This window comes from Haliotis cracherodii, unplaced genomic scaffold (genome assembly GCF_022045235.1).
Source record: "Haliotis cracherodii isolate W230 unplaced genomic scaffold, xgHalCrac1.p SCAF_11, whole genome shotgun sequence".
NCBI classification, from domain to species: Eukaryota; Metazoa; Mollusca; class Gastropoda; order Lepetellida; family Haliotidae; genus Haliotis; species Haliotis cracherodii.
Genome location: NW_027266266.1, coordinates 37,156,759 through 37,179,572, shown reverse-complemented (window position 1 = coordinate 37,179,572; position 22,814 = coordinate 37,156,759). Strand labels below are relative to the sequence as shown.

General features: G+C 39.9%; 1 protein-coding gene and 1 non-coding gene across 2 annotated transcripts; both read right to left on the bottom strand.

Annotated features, from left to right (window-relative positions):
- Positions 1-6,438: 6,438 nt before the first annotated feature.
- Positions 6,439-6,510, bottom strand: Trnah-gug (transfer RNA histidin (anticodon GUG)). The gene has a single exon. It is a non-coding gene; the product is annotated as a tRNA-His (tRNA).
- A 9,296-nt stretch (positions 6,511-15,806) lies between these two features.
- LOC139456457 (peptidoglycan-recognition protein SC2-like) lies at positions 15,807-20,807 on the bottom strand. Its single transcript, XM_071238183.1, has 5 exons — positions 20,705-20,807; positions 19,233-19,385; positions 18,158-18,343; positions 17,129-17,242; positions 15,807-16,042 (listed from the first exon to the last, which is right to left on the bottom strand). Exons 1-5 carry the CDS (start codon positions 20,748-20,750, stop codon positions 15,843-15,845), a joined length of 699 nt encoding a protein of 232 aa, XP_071094284.1. The 5' UTR covers positions 20,751-20,807; the 3' UTR covers positions 15,807-15,842.
- Between the last annotated feature and the right edge of the window lie 2,007 nt (positions 20,808-22,814).

Below are 22,814 nucleotides of genomic sequence, written 5' to 3'. Positions count from 1 at the left end.
AACGACCTCGTGGGGACGTTTAGATTGATATTCCACATCGTATCTTTTCTGTCCCTCGTGATCTTTCGATGTCGCAGCACGCGATCGTACAAAATGGCTAAACTTCCCGAATAATGGTTACGAATTTGTCTGGCTAATTCGGGATCCGTTATCATATCGTACTCCAGCGAGATATTGTCAATGGAATAGCTAGCATCTTCACCACCGGTTCTGATTACTCTACCGTAGTCATTAAAAGTGAGTTCGTATTCTAACCTATCGCCTAGGGATGCTTGATAAAAGGGCATGTGGGAATCTAGTAATTCAAAGTCTAGGGGAATATAGAATCTGTTACCTAATGCGTCGGCAACGGCCTTATCTTTTTCGTTGGTATCAACACCATTTTCAGCACCTACGCGCAGTCTCAATGTGTTCTTATTACAAATACCTTGGTACTGTAAGTTTTCCCGCTCTTTATCCGTTCTCCAGAGATCCATGTAGCAATAGTATACATCGCTATCGTCGATACTCAAAACCTCATTACCGCTAATTTTAATAGCGATTTTCTTAACGATAGCACAACCTATGTTCTGAACGGGCTCCCTGTTAACGTCGTTAGAAGTCAAACTAATCGTAAATGCTAGTCGGACAGTTCCCGGAACTAACACATCGTGTGCGCCGAGATTAGGAAAGCGAACCAGAAGCGTTTGATTCTGATCGATGGTACTAGGGTTATTAGTTATAGTAACAGACTGACGAATTGCCTTGACCCCTAATGGATCTCGAAGTCTACGTTGTGGGTTTAACTTGCGTCCGTATTGCGAAGACATTGTTATATTGAAAACATGTACCCTATATTTAATATAAAAATGGCTAATTTTGAACATAATGACTAAGTACCTTTGATGACTTTGATAACCAGAATCCAATCGAAGATACTGATGAAACCAACTTTGGTGGCACGAATCTTAACGATGAAATTTTAAAATCAACCGTCAATGATTATTACGATGCCTTAAAAGAAGATAAAAATTATGTTAACCCAATAGGCCGTGACTATTCAAAGTTTGAGATAGATAGTAAAGGAACATTGCGACTGCGTGGCGCTCCGGATATTGATCTTATGCATTCTCGTACTTGTATGCCCCTAGCCTTGTCTACGATAGCCGCTAAAAAAGGCATCGGCTTTGTTCGTGATAAATTAGGTTTTGTGGACTACTCACGACTTCCCGCGAAGACTCCTAAGGCTCTTCAGACTATGAGGAAAGAACTCGTTAATACAGATGATTTGGAAGCAGCCTCGATGGTGGCCTCGGACGGACTCGGAGAAATCTTAGATACCTATTCGATAATTCCACGTTACAGGTACCACATTCAGAGTTCAGTATTAGGGAATTACGAGGTCTTGACAAGGCAATGCGAACAATGCGGGGAGAACTCATCAATAATACAGCCAAGCTATCCGAAATCGACAAGCATATAGCTTACGAGAAAACAAAACTCGAACAGGCGGGCAATGAGTTCAGTAGACGCCGCGCAGCGGAAAGATTGCGTAACTTAGAAGAGGAAAGATCGGCCCGCCTCGAAGCAGCTTCCAGTAATAGAAAGGCACTTCGTTCGCAAATCAGTCGTATTCGAGAAACTATCGATCAAGTCCTCAACGATGACGACAGGCTGGCCGATAAAATTAAAACATTGTTCAGAGAACAGGGAATAACAATTGCCAGTATTTTAACCGCGTTGGGATTTATTATATCGACTTTGACTCTCGCGTTAACAGGTGGCAGTACAGGTGGTGGTACACCTCCTAACGATAAAAATGGTATAAAAGAGTGGATAAAAAAGCATTTAAAAGCATTAGGTTCAGCACTGGGAAAGCTCGCTGAGAAAGCCGCGGCTGCACTTCCCGGTATAATAGGGAGTGTTGTTTCCTGGCTATTGAATTTATTAGCTAAGACCACCACTTGGCTTAGTCAAAACTTGTGGGGGTTGATCGTAACAATTGCAGGGCTGTTGTACGTATTCGCTAAGAACTATTTAACCAAATCATGATTAAACCAACCGTGACTCCACCAACTACAAGCGCTGTTTTTTCTTCGACATGTTGTTGATTTTTAGCCGCAATATGCGATGACACTTGTGCGTCAGTAGATGTTTGAGTGATAGTTGGTGTTTGTTGTGGCTTGACTATTCCCTTTTCGCCCGTGATCGTTTGCGTTATTAATTCGACGTTCATATCTGAATTTATACCTGGTTTTTGTTGATCGGTAGCGATAACAATTTTATTATTATAGCCTATCACTTGACCGATCTTAAGTTCCATATTACTCGGAGACACGTATAGTCCAGGCGCATAAACGTAGTCCACTTTAGATTGAGCGTACTGTAATGCATCTTGAAAACGCTTTATAGACGATGGTATGTCAACTGGTGAATTAATGGCGTCCTCCACGTTTGAGACAAACTGTTTTTGCGCATCGAGCGCCGTCCCAGAACCGATAATGGACGTTCGTGTTTGCGATTGCGCTCCGAGAATTGCCCATACATAAGTTCTTATCGATTCATTAACTCTTACAAATCCTGGGTTAGTAAAATTATTTTCCGTTTTATCATTAAGAAATTCATTCCAAGCGTTTGCGGTATCGTTCATATGTATAAATTTTGTAACAATATAAATTAAACCACTCTTAAAACTCATAATATCCCCTCTCCAATCGTTACTATAAAGTTCCCAGCCTTTATACCAATCACCGGTTTTATGCCAATGATCATATATTCTTGCGTAAAGTTTGCTGGTACTCCTCAACTTACCAAAATTAACTGGAAGTTTATTAAGTACTTTATATACATAATCGCTTTCTTCTTTGACAGATATTTTTTCCTCTGCGTAAGGAACACCTAGACTATGGTTTGCTCCTTTAATACGCCAATCTTTACTCGTAGAAACATTAAATTCCTGACAAATACGCTCATACGCGGACCTATCATAATTATTATTTGTGGAATTCCACGCTCGATCATGCGGTAATGGAGCACTAATTTCTTTAAGTATACGTCTAATCTGATAGTACACGTGAAATGTTATAACAGACTTATTCAGTTCAAATCCTGGAGCATAAAGAGACACGCCACATCCCGTTGTGGCACACCATATGGCAAAGTTTAACTGATTCTGCCAAAATTGCATCGGATTGTGAAACCAATCGTGCACCATTTTATCACTAGTTGCCGTGACCCTGTAATTTTCAAAGATATCAGGGAATTTAACGAAAAATTCAGCACCAGAGGCAGTTACTATAATCGATTGATTAGTAATGTATCTCGATTTCATATTTAAGTTATGATATAGTATCATTGTATATTTAATATGTATGTTACACTCCCGGGAATAACAAATGGCCAGTCTATTGAACTGCTTCATACAATCGATAACTCGGATGGTCAGCTCAAAGTCGCTCTATTCGATGTAACGCTGTGGACCAATATAAGTGCTGCGAAAAATAATAATAGTATAATGATAGCTGATGGAGTTAGTCCAGCCAAAATAATTACTATACCTGATGGGTATTACAGCGTAAGCTCACTCAATGATGAAATTTTTAAGCCTAATGGAGTTAGTCTAACACAAAATGAGTCAAATGGGTTACTGAAATTAGACCATGGAGAAAAGCGTGCAATGATTTTATTGGACTTATCAATTACACTTGGATTTGCACGCTTAACTGACACAATATACAAGACATCAGCACAGGGGGTTAATTTGCCCGACTTAGTTCCCTATAAAGAGTTGTGCATCCATCTTGACCAAATAAGCACGACGGATAATATTCAACAAGAAAGTCCTTCAACTCAGCTCAGATGTGTTCCAGTGAATAATGAAAAATACAATAGCGGTAAACGGAATCTTTCTCGCCATTACAATATAAAAAATTGAAGCGTGGTATTATTTCAGACCTCAAAATTTCTGTATTAGATGTAAAACATCAACCTGTACATATAGGATACTTAAGTGTAACACTCCATATTATAAATAATGGTTGATTCCATATTTAAGTTATGATATACTATCATTGTATATTTAATATGTATGTTACACTCCCGGGAATAACAAATGGTCAGTCTATTGAACTGCTTCATACTATCGATAACTCGGATGGACAACTCGAAGTCTCTATCTGTGATGTAACGTATTACCCGAGGTGGACCAATATAAGTGCTGCGAAAGGTAAAAATAATGTGACTATAACAAATAAACTAAATCTTATTGAAAAAACCATGAAAAATACAATAGCGGTAGAACGGAATCTTTCTCGTCATTACAATATAAAAAATTGAAGCGTGGTATTATTTCAGACCTCAAAATTTCTGTATTAGATGTAAAACATCAACCTGTACATATAGGATACTTAAGTGTAACACTCCATATCAAAAATAATGGTTGATGCATCAGGCCCTGAAACGATCAGACAATGTAATACAGTTGCGCTTTCCGATCTCGGAGACACGGAAGGATTCGGTAAACCCGGTAGCAATGGTAAGTTATACGCTTTACACTTACACGATAATGTATAAAAGCGGAAGAAGTTATATTCCCGGAAAATCTAGAAGATTTAAGCGATGTCGACGTTAGTAGACACCTTAAAACCACTCCGTACAATATTATTTACAACAGTCAGAATAAATGGACTATGGTCGAAGCAAACATCAAGTGGCTACTGAATATCGTCATTACCCCACCTTATGCGATGATGGGTAACGGACATAATTTAACTAAGATAATAAATAGTGGTATCGTACTCGCGGCCTATATCCCGTCAAAACGAAAAAGTGTGTTAGTCTCTCCCCTGCCAGAAAAAAACAGGTGATATGTTATATAGTCGTCCGGCAATCCAAAATGTTAGTTTAAATTTGGTTACAGAATTCGATGATATTAAACAGAACTTGAGTGCAATACCTAATATTTCTACGCTTATTATTGAAGTCTTGTTCGGAGATGCACCGGTAGATGCCTTCGAAATATTACCAGGTCTATCGATTAAATGGCTCAAGAAACACGAGCGTCAACGTTGCAGTATTATTCATGTCGGTGCATCACCCGTTACAACCCTCGAGGGGGTTCAAATTATTAAAAGTGGTAGTATTTCTCTTTCTAAGATATTCTTGCCGTATAATATACATTTGATAAGGTTGATGTATACTCTCAAAACATTTAAGCAAGACCAATTAAAGACTATTATATATTCGTAATATACACTATATCCGGCGCTCGATGAAGCAATTGAAAAGATGGAAACTGTTGATGGATTTCGATTACATCAAATAAGCGACATAAAACATCGAATAGAAAAGGATAGGGAGTTGAGACTTGGATTGTATAAAAAGTATCGCTAGAGCCGTGAATGCTCTGGACGGAGTTGACACCGCTCTTGTAGTGGCTGGCATGGGACTCGGTGTAGCCGGTGTCGGTTTACTATCAACTATAATCGCCGCGCCTACCGTGCTCGGCATGGAAATAACCGCCGGAGTCTCGGGACTGGCAGGAATAGCGATAAAATTCATTTCTCGTAGGTTGCAAAAGAAAGCATTAAAACACGATAGTATTCGAATACTCGCCGAAGCAAAGTTGAACAGCATTGAGGATCATATTTCGACAGCAATGGCCGATTGTAAGATATCCGAGGATGAGTTTCGTTTAGTGCTGTCAGAACTCACCAAATACAATGAAATGAAGCAGGAGATTAGATTAAACTCTTGTAAAACCAATGGTATTAGCGAGGATGAGAAAAAAAAGTTCATAGAACAGGGGAGGCAACAAGCGCGTCAATTATTCCGTGCCAAAACCAAAGAACTGGTTGGAGATTAAAAATAGATTGCTTACTATCTTTTGATCACATTTAGACAAATGCTTACATAAATATATATAATTATGGAAAAAACTATTCAATGGAGAAAATTACCACAAGGTTTTTATTACATCAGTGATGTCAAACCAACCAAATACGGTAATCAATTGTTTCTTATCAATTTACAAGAAGAGTGTAGTTATATAGTCTGGTCTCCTAGTAAAATGAACGAAGAACTTAATGAAAATGTTGAATATCGCTTTATCGATAAAAATAATGAAGAATATTTTTATTACCATTTAGGCTCATCTAAAGCAATGATTGGCTCTAGGTATTGGTGAGCTAGAGTCAATTTAGCTGAATCTCATGACTATCGTTGAATCGCATAGTCATTTACACATAAAAAATGCTACCTGTAGTAGCAGTATAGGTTTATGAATCCGGCTCCAGTGGAAGTGAGCCAGAACCCCCATTACCTATACTACTCCACTGAATTTGTGTTCAACTCAGACGCATGAAACTCGGCCAAAAGTTGCGCATCTGGTTGGTTGGCCACTGGAAAGCTTCCTGGCTCGGAAAATGCAGAGAAACACATCCTGCAAAAGCTCGGGCAACATGCCGTGACCCGGATTCGAACCGGGGTTCTTGCGGCCACAACGCAAAGTCCTAATCACTAGACGATCACGGCCACCTGTCACCCTGTTATCAGCAAGGCATATTAGCTCAAAACATTCTTGGTTCTGTAACGGCTTGAACTTGATTTCTTTTCACTGTCTTCACAAAATGCAGGGGTAAATTACGTCTTTCCTAAAGGCAACTAAAATATACGTAAATCAGGAGTCTATTTCCAAATTTAATTTGCTCAATTAAAAGGTTTTGAATAGTTTCAAGTCAAATGGTTTTATGCATTGCTTTGGAATGGGCCGACCTGTAAAAGTAAACGTGTGTGCTTTAATGGAATATTGAAATATTAATTATATCCCCAAAAAGGTGTAGATGCCGAGACGAAGATTCGAACCTGGGTTCTTGCGGCTACAACACAAAGTCCTAACCACTAGACGATCACGGCTGTTCTACAACCTGAAATGGCCAGCGATTTATACACATTTTCAGCTTTTCCTTGTTACAATTATAAATCTATAAACACATCGCTTTGTCACAGTATAACGTTGATGACGCCCTCTAAAAACAGCAGGAAGTCCCGAACAAGTCAATGAGCAGAGAGTTTCCGTCATCTACTTATTACACTACAAATGTACATGATGATAGGAGTAACTTACAGTCACAGTATTCACGACACGAAGGTAGCAAATACATCAGAGAGTTATTTGCCATTGTAGATAGCCAAGGAATATATGCCCATTTTTGATAGAAGCTATAAGAAGGAGCGTAACGCTTCAGATGGCTACATCGTGAAAGAATCGAACCAGGTTCGATTGCTTTTAGGCCAGTGGGTATCAAAATTCAACTTCTTCACTTTTTTCACTGTAGTGATGTCGCTTCTGTCTCGCTTAAATGTGTTGATTGTACGTGTGCATTTACTCTGACACATGTCATCCCTTATGTGTATACTGATCACCATACGCATTGACTTCCTACGCACTATTCCTGTAAAGCACCGCATTCACTTGTTGAAGGCATTTTGTGGGTGTTAATATTGTAGTAGTAATTATTCCACAATAATAATTAGGTTTTTTTGGCTCTCACTCAGAGACATTTTAATAATGACACGTCGTTTGTGTCATGCTTCCCTGTCAAGCTTCTGTTTACCTTGCCTTCTTTACAATGAAATTACTTATTCATCTCAGCTACCTGTCGCTTACGTTAATAGAGGATGTTAATTGCTGTTTAACAAACTTCCTTTATTAAAAAAATATAAAGAAAATAACAAATAAACATGAACTGCTTGTATCTTCACGTGCTTGACCCAGGATGACATATACTATTTGCGAGACGTGTCGTGACAGAAGTGGGCGCATGCGTCTGGTTTATGTGGCAAATGAGGCGATAATTTACACGCAAATACGCCTTTACAAGAGCCACATTTTGTTTGATAGTAACCTTTGACATACATGTGTTGGATGTACATGATTTATACAAGACAGGGCAAAATGTCAGACATGTTCCTTGTTCTTATGTTGGGGGAAACTAGCAAGTAACACAAGGGAAGGGCAAATCTCCGTAGCTGACACTCGGTGTATTTCGGTGTTGATGTGCGACAAGAAGCAGATACAGATTGAGAAAGAATGAAATCGGGCCATTATCGGGTTTGGTTTGAACGTTGTAATTAGTGCCCTGAGTCGTAATAAGACCTTGTCTTTATGTTATGTTTGTTTGGTGTTTCACGCCGCTTTCAGCGATATTCCAGCTATATGACGTCTGGACCTGACGCAATTGGGATACGATGGCATGCATCAACCATAGTACAGTTTACTAGACAGATAAATCAAATAGTACAGTTTGCTATACGGATAAAACACGTAGTACAATTTGCTAGAGAGATAAATCACATAGTACAATTTACTATGCTGATAAATCACATATTACAGTTTGCTATACGGATAAAACATGTAGTACAATTTGCTAAAGAGATAAATCACGTAGTACAATTTACTATGTGGATAAATCAAATAGTATAGTTTGCTATCTGGATAAAACACGCAGTACAATTTGCTATACGGATAAAACACGTAGTACAATTTGCTGGACAGATAAATCACATAGTACAGTTTGCTATACAGATAAAACTTGTCGTACAATTTGCTAGTCGGATAAATCACATAGTACAGTTTGCTATACAGATAAAACTTGTCGTACAATTTGCTAGTCGGATAAATCACACGATACAGTTTTCTGTACAGATAAAACATGTCGTACAATTTGCTAGACGGATAAATGACATAGTACAGTTTGCTATACAGATAAAACACGTAGTACAGTTTGCTATACAGATAAAACATGTCGTACAATTTTCTAGACGGATAAATCACATAGTACAGTTTGCTATACAGATAAAACACGTAGTACAGTTTGCTATACAGATAAAACATGTCGTACAATTTGCTAGACGGATAAATCACATAGTACAGTTTGCTATACAGATAAAACACGTAGTACAGTTTGCTATACAGATAAAACATGTCGTACAATTTGCTAGACGGATAAATCACATAGTACAGTTTGCTATACAGATAAAACACGTAGTACAGTTTGCTATACAGATAAAACATGTCGTACAATTTGCTATACGGATAAAACACATAGTACAGTTTGCTATACAGATAAAACACGTAGTACAATTTGCTTGACAGATAAATCACACAGTACAGTATCCTATAGAGATAAAACATGTACAATTTGCTAGTCGGATAAATCACACGATACAGTTATCTATACAGATAAAACATGTCGTACAATTTGCTAGACGGATAAATCACACAGTACAGTTTGCTATACAGATAAAACAGGTAGTACAATTTTCTGGACAGATGAAACGCATAATACAATTTGCTGGATAGAGAATATACATAATACAATCTAATGATATAATTTGCTAGATTGATAATACACATAATACAATCTAACAGACACGTAAAACACAATACAATTTGCTAGATTGATAATACACATAATACAATCTTATAGACGTGTAAAACACAATACAATTTGCTAGATTGATAACACACATTGTACAATTTGCTGGATCGATAAAACACATAATTAAATCGAATTTGAGGTCACAGAAAGACAAAGATGGTTATGAATGACTGTTATGACTTGCACAACATGTTTCAGTGAATATTTGATCTGGTTTTGTGTTTGGGATGTGATTCATAAATTGATTCATTCCATTAATTGATTCATTCCCTTACACAATACAATTTGCTAGATTGATAATACACATAATACAATCTGATAGACACATAAAACGCTATACAATTTGCGAGATTAGTAATACACATTTGTACAATTTGCTAGATAGATAAAACGCAAAAAATAATTTGAATGTGAGTTTACAGAAAGACAGACAAGGTGGGTTGTGAATGACTGTTATGACTTGCACCACATGTTTCAGTGTATATTTGGTCTGCGTTTGCTTGTGTTTGGAATGTGATTCATTGATACAAGCTCGCGAAAACCTGGTATCATCATGTTTGTTTCACAAACATCTCATGATGTATTCGGAATCGCTTTCAGCAGAGATTTCTCACGAAGATGGAAAGGGTCTTGTCGCTTTTATCGGACATACAGTAGGAATCGTGCAATGGACCTTGCTTTTTGTTGTTACTTTTAAATGGGAAGGGGTTTGCTAAACTATGCTAGGGCTGCCAGTTAAGTCGGACCCATTCCCTCTTTAAACCTTACACTTCGTAACAAAACTGCAATACTGTTGAAAGCAGTCAGACACCTTACTCTCAATGTCACATATACGCCGTGGGGATCCCGGGTTACCACTGGTCCCCATTAAGCTATGTTAATCGTAAAAGGCGAGTAAATAGATCGGGTGGTCTGGCTCGCTGACTGATTGTGTGTTATCGTACCCCGACATATAAATGTTGTATTTATGTTGTTATGAACAGATGTGTGAAAAGCGTGGAGCTTCAGATTGAGGAGCACCCGATTTCTTCAAGGGACAGGAGATGAATTTTACTTGTTTGCTTCGACTAACCACTACATTAAAAGAGAGAGAGAGAGAGAGAGAGAGAGAGAGAGAGAGAGAGAGAGAGAGAGAGAGAGAGAGAGAGAGAGAGAAATAGTTTTATGTTTCAAGTTTTTATGGAAAGGGTGAGGTTTCTGTCTAGTGCGTGAGTTGACCATCCCAACTGCGTTGCATGACTAAACTGAACTATCAGCACATGTAGATGGGTGGAGACTAGAGTGCACCTCTCGACATAATGATCCACTGTCACAAGGCCATTTCTAGCTTTAATGTCACAACTTTAAACGCAGACATTATCCATTAATAAGCATGTCATTTTACCATAACAACCATACCTGGTAAAATAGATGACAGCATGGACCTTTTGTCCCTGCTAACCTGTTTTATCATGCTGACACCGTAGACCGTACATTGCATGATTCTCTTCAATAAAGCGACAGGCGTGGCTTGTTTCACTTTGTTACTACTAATATGGTTCTCCCTTTCATGGGCATTTGCGTACGTATCTCACTCTATTGTTCATGCACGATTTAAAATAGGTGTGGGTCTGGGTTAATATATTACAGTAACAATACCTTTATCTTGATGTAATAGTTTCATCAAAAACGTGTTCACGGCCTGCCCTATGTTTTGAGAACAGTCCATTTAGGGGAGACAATTTATTTCAGCGGATCGGAAATCTTTGGTCCATCAGAGTATTCACAACATATTACCTTCCTCTAGCTACTCTTTGTACATTTTGTTCGTAATCACAATATATGAGTTGAGTGTTACGCCGTCTTTAATAACATTCCAGCAATATCGCAATAATGTTACAGTAAAATAGCTGCGTGTTTTGTACCATGCTTGTCCGGATGTTACACACACGCGCACACACACACACACACACACACACACACACGCACACGCACACGCACACGCACACACACACACGCACACGCACACACACGCACACACGCACACACACACGCACACGCACGCACGCACACACACACACACGCACACACACATGTACGCAATCACACGCAATCACACACACACACGCACACGCAGACACACACAACTCCACTCACAATTACAATTTGGCGACACTCCTTGTGACAAGCTGAGTTTGGACAAACTGATCGAGCTATCGGTGCATCACCCTCGTTCCATTGCCCGATAAGATAGCATCAACACTACCAATACTCAACATCGATGCAGCGGTACACTATCAACAGTATTGATATTGATCGACATAATCAGATTAATGTTGTACTACACCTTCCAAACTAGTCTGCTGAATCTATGCATTTGTCATTACTGATTTTCAGAGGTCCATTCATATAATTTTCACAGCTATTTTGCCCTTTACGCCAAATGAAATCTGTTTGAGCGGATGATCTAGACTGATTATTCTCTTGCATTGGCACCTTACATTTGCTTGAACTGGGCCGATGTTTCTGCTATGGACTGAAGTTCCCGAGTTTCGTCATAGCCTCAGTAGCATTTATCTATGCTGAGATTTATTTTAATGCTGAGACATTAAAACTGCTTCCACTGTGTTGCAAAAAGAATATATTTCTTAAACGTTCTTCTTCACTGCTTAGCAGCAGAATCTCTGTACTGGCAGACTAACATATCACTGATTTGCAGGGGTCCATTTATATAATTTTCAGGCTTGCTGACTTGGTTGATGTATGTCATCGTATCCCAATCACTTGATTGTCTGGGACAGACTCGATTATTTACAGACCACCGTCATACAGCTGTAATATTGCTGAGTGCGACGTTAAACAACAAACAAACCAAACCATATAATTTTCATTGCTAGCATGCCCTTTATGGCAACTGGAATTTGTTTCGGCAGATAATACAGACTGGTTATTCACACCATGTTGTCTAATGCTCGGGACACACTGAAGGACGGCCAATGTACTTTATCAACCATGGCAACACTATCGCAGTTTTGGTACCGGGATCGTAGTGCGGGAATACTTTTTTTAACTATTGTAAAACTGCGCTAGGTGACACGTCAGCAAGTTATATCAAATAATCGCTCCCTTTGGCAAGGAGATGTAGCTGGTTAATTCACGCGCGGTTCATACGGGAACTGTAACATTCCATGTGACACAGCCACTTCTTATCTCTGTCTTCTCTCTACATAGGAGGTCAACGTCAAGGTCAACATCTAAGCAAATCTTAACGAATAGCACTTTAAATGATTAGTTCCTACTTTGGTGTATCTATGGCTTACGCTTACAAAATTCCGCCCTTGGCAAGGTTTTGTGGGGTCAACGTAACATGGAAATATGTTAAACTTACCTTTGACATTTTCCTAATTCAAACAAAACAATGGAAATCAATGTTTGTAGTTGGTAAACTGTGTCAAAATGTACAGTATATTTACTGGAATATTATTCACAGGTGCTCTTTCACATATCTCGATAACGAAAGGACAATATGTAGGGCGCGACTAAAATAATCCGTGTTTCTTTGACATAAATATTTTGTCTGGTACTATGAGACGATTGATTCGGGGCGCTTCATTATTTTCAGTGAGACATGATTTCTAGAAAATATCATCAGTAGTTATTATTAACAGCTTGTCTCGTCGGATAATCATTATTTTTCATATCTGATTGTATATTTATTTAGTAAACGAAAAGGTAGATTCTATGTTGCCGTTGTGGACTTTTAAAAACATTTAAAAACAGTAAAAAAAACCTTTTGTAAGTTCTAAAATTGAGTAGACCGCCTCCGTTGTCTAGTGGTAGCGCGTCCGCTAGTCGTAGGTTCGATCCCTGGCCACGTCATACCAAAGACGTTAAAAGATGGTACTTGTTGTTACCCTGTCTGGCGCTCGACATTAAACAAGGACTGGTTGGCTCGGAGTATGGTATCCCAGTATGCTAGCACTATAAATCAGCATCAGTGCGGACTAGTACAAGCAGCCACACAAGCACATACACATGCATGCAATAATCTTGGACGCGACGTTAAACCCCATTTCACCTCACCTCACCTCTAAATGTAAAAAGTTGAATATGATTCAGTTTCTGTATTCTTCTTGGACATGTGTAAGACGTAAAGGTAGTTTGCCAAAAATATAGTTGAGTTGAGTCAAACCCAATATTTCTGCACCCAGTGTGTTGAAATTGCTTTCATTGGTATTAAACTTTAACGTCACCTTGAGTGAAACAGATTTTCTTTAATCCTGTATTTCTTAACATTTAATACTTCGGTTATAGCAAAGCATGAAGATTCATTTGAGAGGATTGCTGAAAATGATGCTTGTCCAAGATGTTTCTTATGATATTTTGGGGCACGGGTGGGTGCGTCCCTTGGGCACGCCAGAAACCTATGATTGTGGGTTCGAATCCCCGTTCGCCCCGATTATGTTTCTAGGTTTGTCAGCACCATACCGGTGCTCGTGGGTTTCACCGAAGTGGTAAACGTCTAAGACGGCATTACTTCGGGCTTTCTTCCCTCATTAAGCTGACACGCCGTGATATAACTGGAATAATTTTAAAAGCGGCGTTAAACTAAAACTCACTCACTCTTATGATATTTGTTTTTTACTGCTCCAAGTATGTAGCAGTTGGGCTTTGGAATTCAAAATTCAATGGAATTCATTATTTAGAATATCAACTGCTTCTGTATTTGGTGAGGTTGTTTTTTTATTTTTTAACCTCCTTTACTTATTACACCATATCATGTCGGTTACGTAAGACAATTGACAAATTGTTGACAACCAATTACTTGACGTGGCATTACATAATACAATTCAAATAGATAAATATTATCCTAGCTATCTTCCCATCTTTCTCAAGTCAGTGTTACCTGAAACACTTCTATTATTATTTTCTGGTCTTATATTGAGCTTAATATTATTTTAAAATGTTAAATGTCGGAGAGAATATCAATAAGCATTCAGACGTTTGGATGTAAACATGACATGATGTATTATATTTGATAACAACGATGGAGGAGCATAATAAAGTATGTGTTTTCCTTACAAATACCCATTGTCATACATGTCGACGAGGAGACACTTATTCCCTGATTTACATGAATCGTTCTTTTGTTGTTGGCTGATGATGTTATTTTTATTTCTGAGAAAGTAAGTATGCTACAAGAGAAACTGCATTTTCTAGATGATCTTTGTTCAGCATGGACCGTATAAATATGTTAACCTATAGAAAACATAATACTTTTTGGTAAAGATGGAAATTTGTGGTTCCCTTGAGTTCGTTATAACCGTAGTTTACTGTACGGTGATTCTAAAGATGACAAAATGTAAAATGATAGATCGAATCGTTTGGAATACCTGTTTGATTTGCATTTACTAGATTTATAAGTAACAGTAAAGATGAGCTATTTCATAGATGACAACTTTTCTATTCATTATGATGCGACGTTTCGGAAAAGATCCTTACCCGGTTGTCAAGCAAGAGTGAAGTAAAGCAGCACACTACCAGAGAAAATAGGGAGTTGGACATCATTTTATGTCACCGATGAAGCAAATTTGGAAATGTCCCCCATTTGAGCTCCTTAAAACTTTTGAAAAGCTTTACTAAGGCCTTGAATGTTGTAACCTTGATTAAACACATTCTGAGCAAGAATGATATGACGCTGTTTGAAATCTTGGTAGAAAGAGCATGCTCGATTGTTCCTCAAACTTATGAAATATAGACACCAAAGGCTGGAACTGCAGGAATATTGCTCGATATAATCGGAAAGTTGACTATTGGACAGTTGAAGTCGCCCCCTTTGTCATACAGTCTTGGGGAGAGGTTTTTGTCACTCTGAATCTGTATGCAAAGATCTAAATATGAAACAGACGAGGCGGTTTCACTTGTCTCCTTTATGTCTAGTTTAGGGGGGTAAATCAGTGGAAGGGAATTGGCTATTTAATGGTTATTGAACTTCTTGGCCAAATTCCTTTGTTTTGACTTTGCCAACTCGAGCAGAAATTCCGATTCTAGGCATAAAGAAACAAACCAGCGAAAAGGGAAGCACAACTTTGTGCCCACGGGGATACCTACTTCTTGCCTAAAGTCTTACACCCTAAAAGTTTACATAGATTTGATCATTGAGGAAGACAAACATTTCACATATTGATTTTTTAGTAAAATTCCGATGGCATTTGCATTCGTTTTTAACAACTTGTCCTGAAATACAGATATCTAAATATATCTATGGTTACCACCTTCTGTAGCAAACACCTCATGGATCAAGGAATTAAGTTTTTTCCTTAAGTTTGTCATGTAGTGCAGCGGTGTACAAAGTTGAAAAATCAAATGTTTTGACAGCTAATAATCAACATGAGGAACACCTGTAGATTTCTCTACATCCCTTTATTGTCAGCTGCCGCTTGTTCAGTAGTGGGGCCAGGTCTTTATGAGGTTGTACAATGCTGTTCCCGGGCAGGAGGTCTGGTTCATGTCACGATGACCTCTCAGCGTATATGTGGACTTGATCTTGCCCTTCCCCACCCCACACGCGATGAGGTTCTTGACGGTGTTGAGAGCCGCTGCGTTGGGGACGTGGTTGTCAAATGAACCGATCATGCAGAAACCTGGGACGAGAATATTGAAATACAGTAAAATGTATTGTTGACCTCAGAATTAGATATGACTTTTTCTGATGAAGTAGAGTGTCCATGGGACATTCTCTTTCATTAAACGCATTAAATAGGCGCATTAAAATGTCTAGTAGTAGTGAGTGAGTGAGTGAGATATGTTGTTTTGTTTTGCTTGTTGTTGAACGCACTCGGCAATATTCCAGCTATATGACGGCGGTCTGTAAATAATCAAGTCTGGACCAGACAATCCAGTGACTGCCATCATGAGCATCGATCTACACAATTGGGATACGATGACATGCATCAACCAAGTCAGCGAGCCTGACCACCCGATCCCGTGGGTCGCCTCTTACGACAAGCATGGGTTCCTGAAGTAGTAGTAGTAGTAGTAGTAGTAGTAGTATCAAAATATAGGTTTTATGTCTGATATGAGATGTCAACATCATGCTCAGCCTCTTTAAGGATGGTGATCAAATGTACAAGCTTTACAAATATTTACCCAAATTTTAACAATGATGACTCCCTGAATAGAATCCGACCTCGGAAATATCGGATAAGTCCATATAACGAACAGGTGGGTTAAGTTTGGCATTTCCCGCATATTCTCACAGTCCTCACGTCGATCATCTGTACCTTTTCTCCTAATACCGATTGTCATATCTCTCCCAGATCTGGATGCGACCGTACGGCCTCTGCATTTATTTGCGTAGCCCAGCTACATCTAAGGGGAACAACTTACCAGACACTTCCCTCGCAAAAATAACGTCGTCCAATGTATGACGTCTTCAAGTTCGAGCCCAAATTCGAATGACATCGGTAGTGACGTCATGATAGAACAATGTTTTATCATGAAATAAACCACACTTCGTTCTTCATTGTTCTCTGGGATATATCGCGTAGCTATCGTCTACAAAACTGTAAAACATTGTAGCACATTCCTTGAAATACAAATATTAATAATCTCAGTTTTCTTACAAGAAACGAAACCGTAAATGGCAAACCAACTATTGTGTGACCAGGTATTCAAGTCGAGGTGACACCGGCATGTCATCGTATTCCAAACAAAGTCGTGTAACTTACCAAGCCCAACTGAATTATAGCCCTGGGTGTGAGCCCCAATCTTGTCCCAGCCACGGCCCTCATATGCATTGCCGTCCTCGCCCACGAGGAAACTGTACCCGATATCACTCCACCCTGCAACAGAACATGTTGTATATAGAGGAAACTGTACCCGATATCACTCCACCCTGCAACAGAACATGTTGTATATAGAGGAAACTGTACCCATATCTCTCCATCCTGCAACAGAACATGTTATTTTTAAACAATGTTTAACTATTTTATTCTGTATTTTAGCATATCAAAAAGCATTAAAAAATGTGATATTTCAAAAAGGAATTAGTGTATCACGTTTTCATTGATGTCACTAATTCGATATTTAAGAACATGAAAACGATTGTTCGTGAATTTTAAGTAACATGCTATATATCATATATTTTAAATTCATAGCTACTGAATGATATCTAAAAACTAGAATTGTAATCTTAATGGTCGTGACAAATGAAAGGCTTACAACCTCGATTCTGCATTACTGCATTAAATGAATTGGGTTTTTTAAATATTTGGTGTAATTGTTCTTGTAGAATGAGGAACTAGTAATATCAATAATTCTATTTTTATATCTAAAGTTCGCCCTGATTATCAATCTGATTAAAATCAGATATTTTACCCCGATACGATTCGACCACTAACGCAGATAGATATCGTATGCGAGATATAAGATTTGATTTCAATGAGATTGCCATGATATTGAAATATAAAAAAGGGATATGTACATTTTTATGGATCAATAAAAGCTGGTGGGCTTTAGATATCCACATTTCTATTCATTGACATCCCTTATTCATTCATTGATATAATACAGATTTATATCTCAAAATAGGTATTATGTTGTAAGTCGACGCCTCTATTGGTATTCATAGAGGAAAGTTCCCGACATCAGTCGATAATATTAACGGCAGCTGCATCCATGACTGCACAACCGGGTGGACCCAGTGGGCACCCTGGGGAGTATACGTCCCAACAACAACAACAACGTCGTCGACTGACCGTGTGTATCCATGTGGTAGTTCTGGTAGCTCCGGACAATGGCGGAACATCCGCTCTGGGTGGAACAGGAGCCGCTCTCCCCGTGATGGATGAACACATACTTGGCCGGCCCCGGCATGTAGCTGGTGGAGCGGGGGGAGCGGGCACCCCAGGACGCACGGGACACGATGTGGGGACACCCGCCACCTAGGGGAAGAAAACAAGTAGTTCATCTAGTGTTGCCCAGGGAGTGGCTTCCTGGTTCAAGTACATACCTAGTTCATGGACCAATATGCAGGAAAGGAGGCTTCAGAAGAAAAATAATTATTTATAAAGAAAAAAAAAGACTCGATTTAAGTCACCTTTCACCTTTGGGCAGTAAGTGAATATGACTTGATGCCGCTTTAAACAATATTCCAGTTATATCACGGCGGGACAGCTTAAGTGGGAGGAGTGAGTGAGTGAGTTGGGTTTAACGCCGCTTTTTAACAGTATTGCTGTTACATCGCGGCATGTCAGCTTAATGAGGGAGGAAAGCCCGAAGTGATGCAGGTCTCAGACGTTTACCACTTCGGTGAAACCCACGAGCACGGGTATGGTGCCGACAAACCTAGAAACATAATCGGGGCGAACCGGGATTCGAACCCACAATCAAACGTTTTTGGCGTGCCCAAGGGTCGAAACTCTGCACAGCGAATCACGGCGCCTTAGACGACTGGGCCACCCGTGCCCCCTATGAATTGTGTATGATGCTGACACATCTGGCACGTGATCAAGGCGAACCTAGATTCATACCCATACGGATCATAACTTTGCTGATTGAGGCGCCTTAGCTGACTGGGGGTCCGTGAACATCCGTGATAGAATAGGTCTTCAGCATCCCATGCTTACAGTAACAGGCGATCATGCTTGTTGTAAGAGGCGACCCAAATGCGTGGATCGATGCACATGATGCTATTTGGGGGAAATAAAACAAAAGGTTAAACTGATATTCTTCAGGAAGATAGCGCCTCCCCCATACTGTACAATGTGTTGTACACGACTGCTTGTACTCGACATCAGCGTCCACTACTATCCTATGGACACCTTGACTTACTCAGAGATCCACATGTATCACGTTTGAAGCAGCAGGCTGTATCATCTCCGGGACACAAGGAGGAAATGTAGGTGGCGTATTCACAGCAGGACTTCTTGATACACTTCCCGACCTTGCCAAAAGTAGCGTGCACGTGCTCCGTGCAGGAGTCACCTTAAAAAGAGCAATATATATGTTTCTCGAACATACTCTTGTTGACTGAGTCTTTTAATTCCGATTTGCCAAAGTAGTTTTTTTCGACAGTAAGGAACCAGTCGGATGTAATATTATTTCTGGACTGATAAGTCGCAACACTGCATTGAATGAGCAACCAAATGCCAGAGAACTGAGATATAATAACACTACCATAATTTTGATGTATTTATAATTCATTTTTTAATTTTTTAATTTACAATTTCTATCATGTAATAGACAAGGAAGATTAGATATACTCCGGGGGAGAAGTGGGCAAGCGGTCAAAAGCCCCGGACAAGCAAACGCCAGGTGCTGAGATCGTACCGCTCGCGAATGGGTTGTTACCCTTGGTCCCATGGACCAACGGTGCTAACAGGTCTTTACAATATTGTCACTATGCCTAATGTACAGTACATTCACCATATGCATTAAAAAGAACACACTAATCCGATGTCCAGATGGTGGAAACACGAATACTTTCACGAAACACAAGTGTCAAAACGTGGGCATGCGACATACAGTAAACTACGGTTATAACGAACTCAAAGGGACAACTAATTTTTGTTCGTTATAACCGTAGTTCGTTATAAGCATATTCACAGCATAACTACAGCAGATTTTTGGGACAAAAAAGTAAGTTCGTTTTATCCGTCAGTTCGTTATAAGCGTGTTCGTTATAAACGTAGTTTACTGTAGTTCACATGTGCCCCTTTGCAGCAGGGACTGGGTACCCGATATGTGAGGTGGATGTAAAAAGCCCTAGCGTCCGTATGCAGCTTTGGTTGAATGTGCCTGTGCTCATGTTATTGCTAGAATACTGCTAAAAGCGGAACAAAATCATACTCACTCACTGATTCCCTCTGTGCAGTAGGGAAGTATATGTAAGGTCTAGTGTTTGTTTAACGCCGCACTAAGCAATATCCCAGCTGTATGGCGGCGGTGTGTAAATAATCGAGTCTGGACCACACAATCCAGAGATTGACGTCATAAGTATCGATTTGAGCAATTGTGATACGATGACATGATGAACCAGCTGACATGCGAGCTGACCACCCGATCCCGTTTGTTGTCTCTTAATTACGACAAGCATAGTCGCTTTGTAAGGCAAGCATGGGTTGCTGAAGACCTATTCTGGGCCGAATCCTTTCAAAAAAAAATTTTCATGTGACACCGCCGTAATGGCAGAAATGATCAAAATGTTGGCTCGTTTTGCGTGTTTTTGTCCCGTCTAGGATTCCATTATTCGCAGAAAACAGATCGAGATTACAGACTTTCCGTTAGTGGCTGTATTTACTCACCCAGCACTGCGCTGAAGGCAAGGGAGAGGCACAGTAGAACCAACATAAGTGTACCTTGGTGTGAGTTTATGGGACACAGGGATTGGGAAAGGTCACCTATATATAAAGGTACACGTATCTGTCTAAAACACCTGATGTTTTCAGGGGTCCGTGTTTTTGAACCTATCTTGGAAGTACGCCTTCTCCATGTGGTTCTACAGGAGCCAAAGGGCATGTGGGCGGAGTTTGGGTTTAGATATCGGGTCTTGGCACTGGCAGTTCCAAAAGAATGACATTTCATTATTTCACGCAACTTTATAGACCGTAAATTTGTTGGTAGTGTGTTTTTTGTTTAACGCAGAACTCCGCAATAGTCAATAATCTCTAATGTGGTGTAAACGTTTGGGACCTATTGGGACCTATTCGTAACAAAATCCAAAGGAAAAATACCATGACTCCATATCACTCATTGTGCTAGGGTACGAACCAAGATCGTGTGTGACAAGCGGCCGATATGACCACAGGACCATTCCACGTCCCCATAACCCTGACCTCACATTGAATTGTTACAGATAAAATAATCAAGAATTGATATGTGAATGTGCTAGCGAATAAGTTGGTTTCAGCTCAGTATGAATGACGGTATGGTTATTGTGGGCGTAAGAAACACAGGTGTCCTTAACCACTTTGAGGAGACCAACGAACAAGGTTAGGGTGCAGATGTGTCAGTTCGAGAGGTGCCTTTTTCCTCCTCTGTGTGCGTGTGTGTCTGAGTGGGGTATTCATGTCAAACTGCGACATGGTATCTCAGTGTGCTAACACTATTAATCGGCATCAGTCTGGACTAGTACAAGCAGCCACACAAACATGCACGTAGCTATATAAGTGCAATAATCTTGGACGCGACGTTAAACCCCATTTCACCTCACCTCTAAAATTTAGTTCAAATGTTGAAGGGATTCAGTTTCTGTATTCTGGGACACGTGTTTCTTATTATATATGGGGGCACGGGTGGCCCAAGCGTCTAAGGCGCCGTGATTCGCTGTGCAGAGTTGCGACCCTTGGGCACGCCCCAAACCTTTGATTGTGGGTTCGAATCCCGGTTCGCCCCGATTATGTTTCTAGGTTTGTCAGCACCATACCCGTGCTCGTGGGTTTCACCGAAATGGTAAACGTCTAAGACCTGCATCACTACGGGCTTTCCTCCCACATTAAGCTGACATGCCCTGATATAACTGGAATACTGTTAAAAGCAGCGTTAAACCCAACTCACTCACTCTGTGTGTGGGGATGGAGGAGAGGATCACAGGAACTGGAGTTCCTGTGGAGAGGATGCAGGAAAATGCCATCTCTGCACCTTACATGTGTTGCTGGTCTCTAACTTGATCAAAGCAGGTTCTACTTGTGGGACAAGGGTCCAGTTCTTGAAGTCATATAGTCCACTTCTGTACTGCCAGTGAGGTGAGGTTTTGTTTTTTGTTTGTTTGTTGTCGAACGCCGCACTCAGCATTATATTCCAGCTATATGACAGCGGTCTGTAAATAATCGAGTCTGGACCAGACAATTCCGTGATTGACATCATGAGCATCGATCCACGCAATAAGGATACAATGACATGCATCAACCAAGTCAACGAGTCTGAACACCCGATTCCGTTAGTCGCCTCTTACACCTTTTACATCAAGCATGGGTTGCTGAAGACCTATTCTAACCCAGATGTTCATGGGTCTGAGGTGAGGTGGGGTATAAGGTTGAGTTCAAGATTATTGCATGCATGTGTGTGTGTGCCGATGTTATAGTGCTAGCCCACTGAGATACCATGCCCCAGTTTAACTTGAATACCCCACTTAGCCATACTATACAGATCAGTCCTTGTTTTAGCCCCTTAATGCCCAGTGTCAAGCAGGGTACTTTGGCACGACGCGAACAGGGATCGAACCCCAGACCTTCCGCTCTCTGGGTGAACATTCTACCACTAGACAACCAGGCAATCCTGTATTGCCAGAACACCCACTTCTCAACACCAATACAATTCCTATGAAAGTCTATTTGGGATTTGGTGTTTTTGTTTATTATTTAACACTTCACTCAGTAATATTCCTGTTATATGACACAGCCTGTAAATGAACCA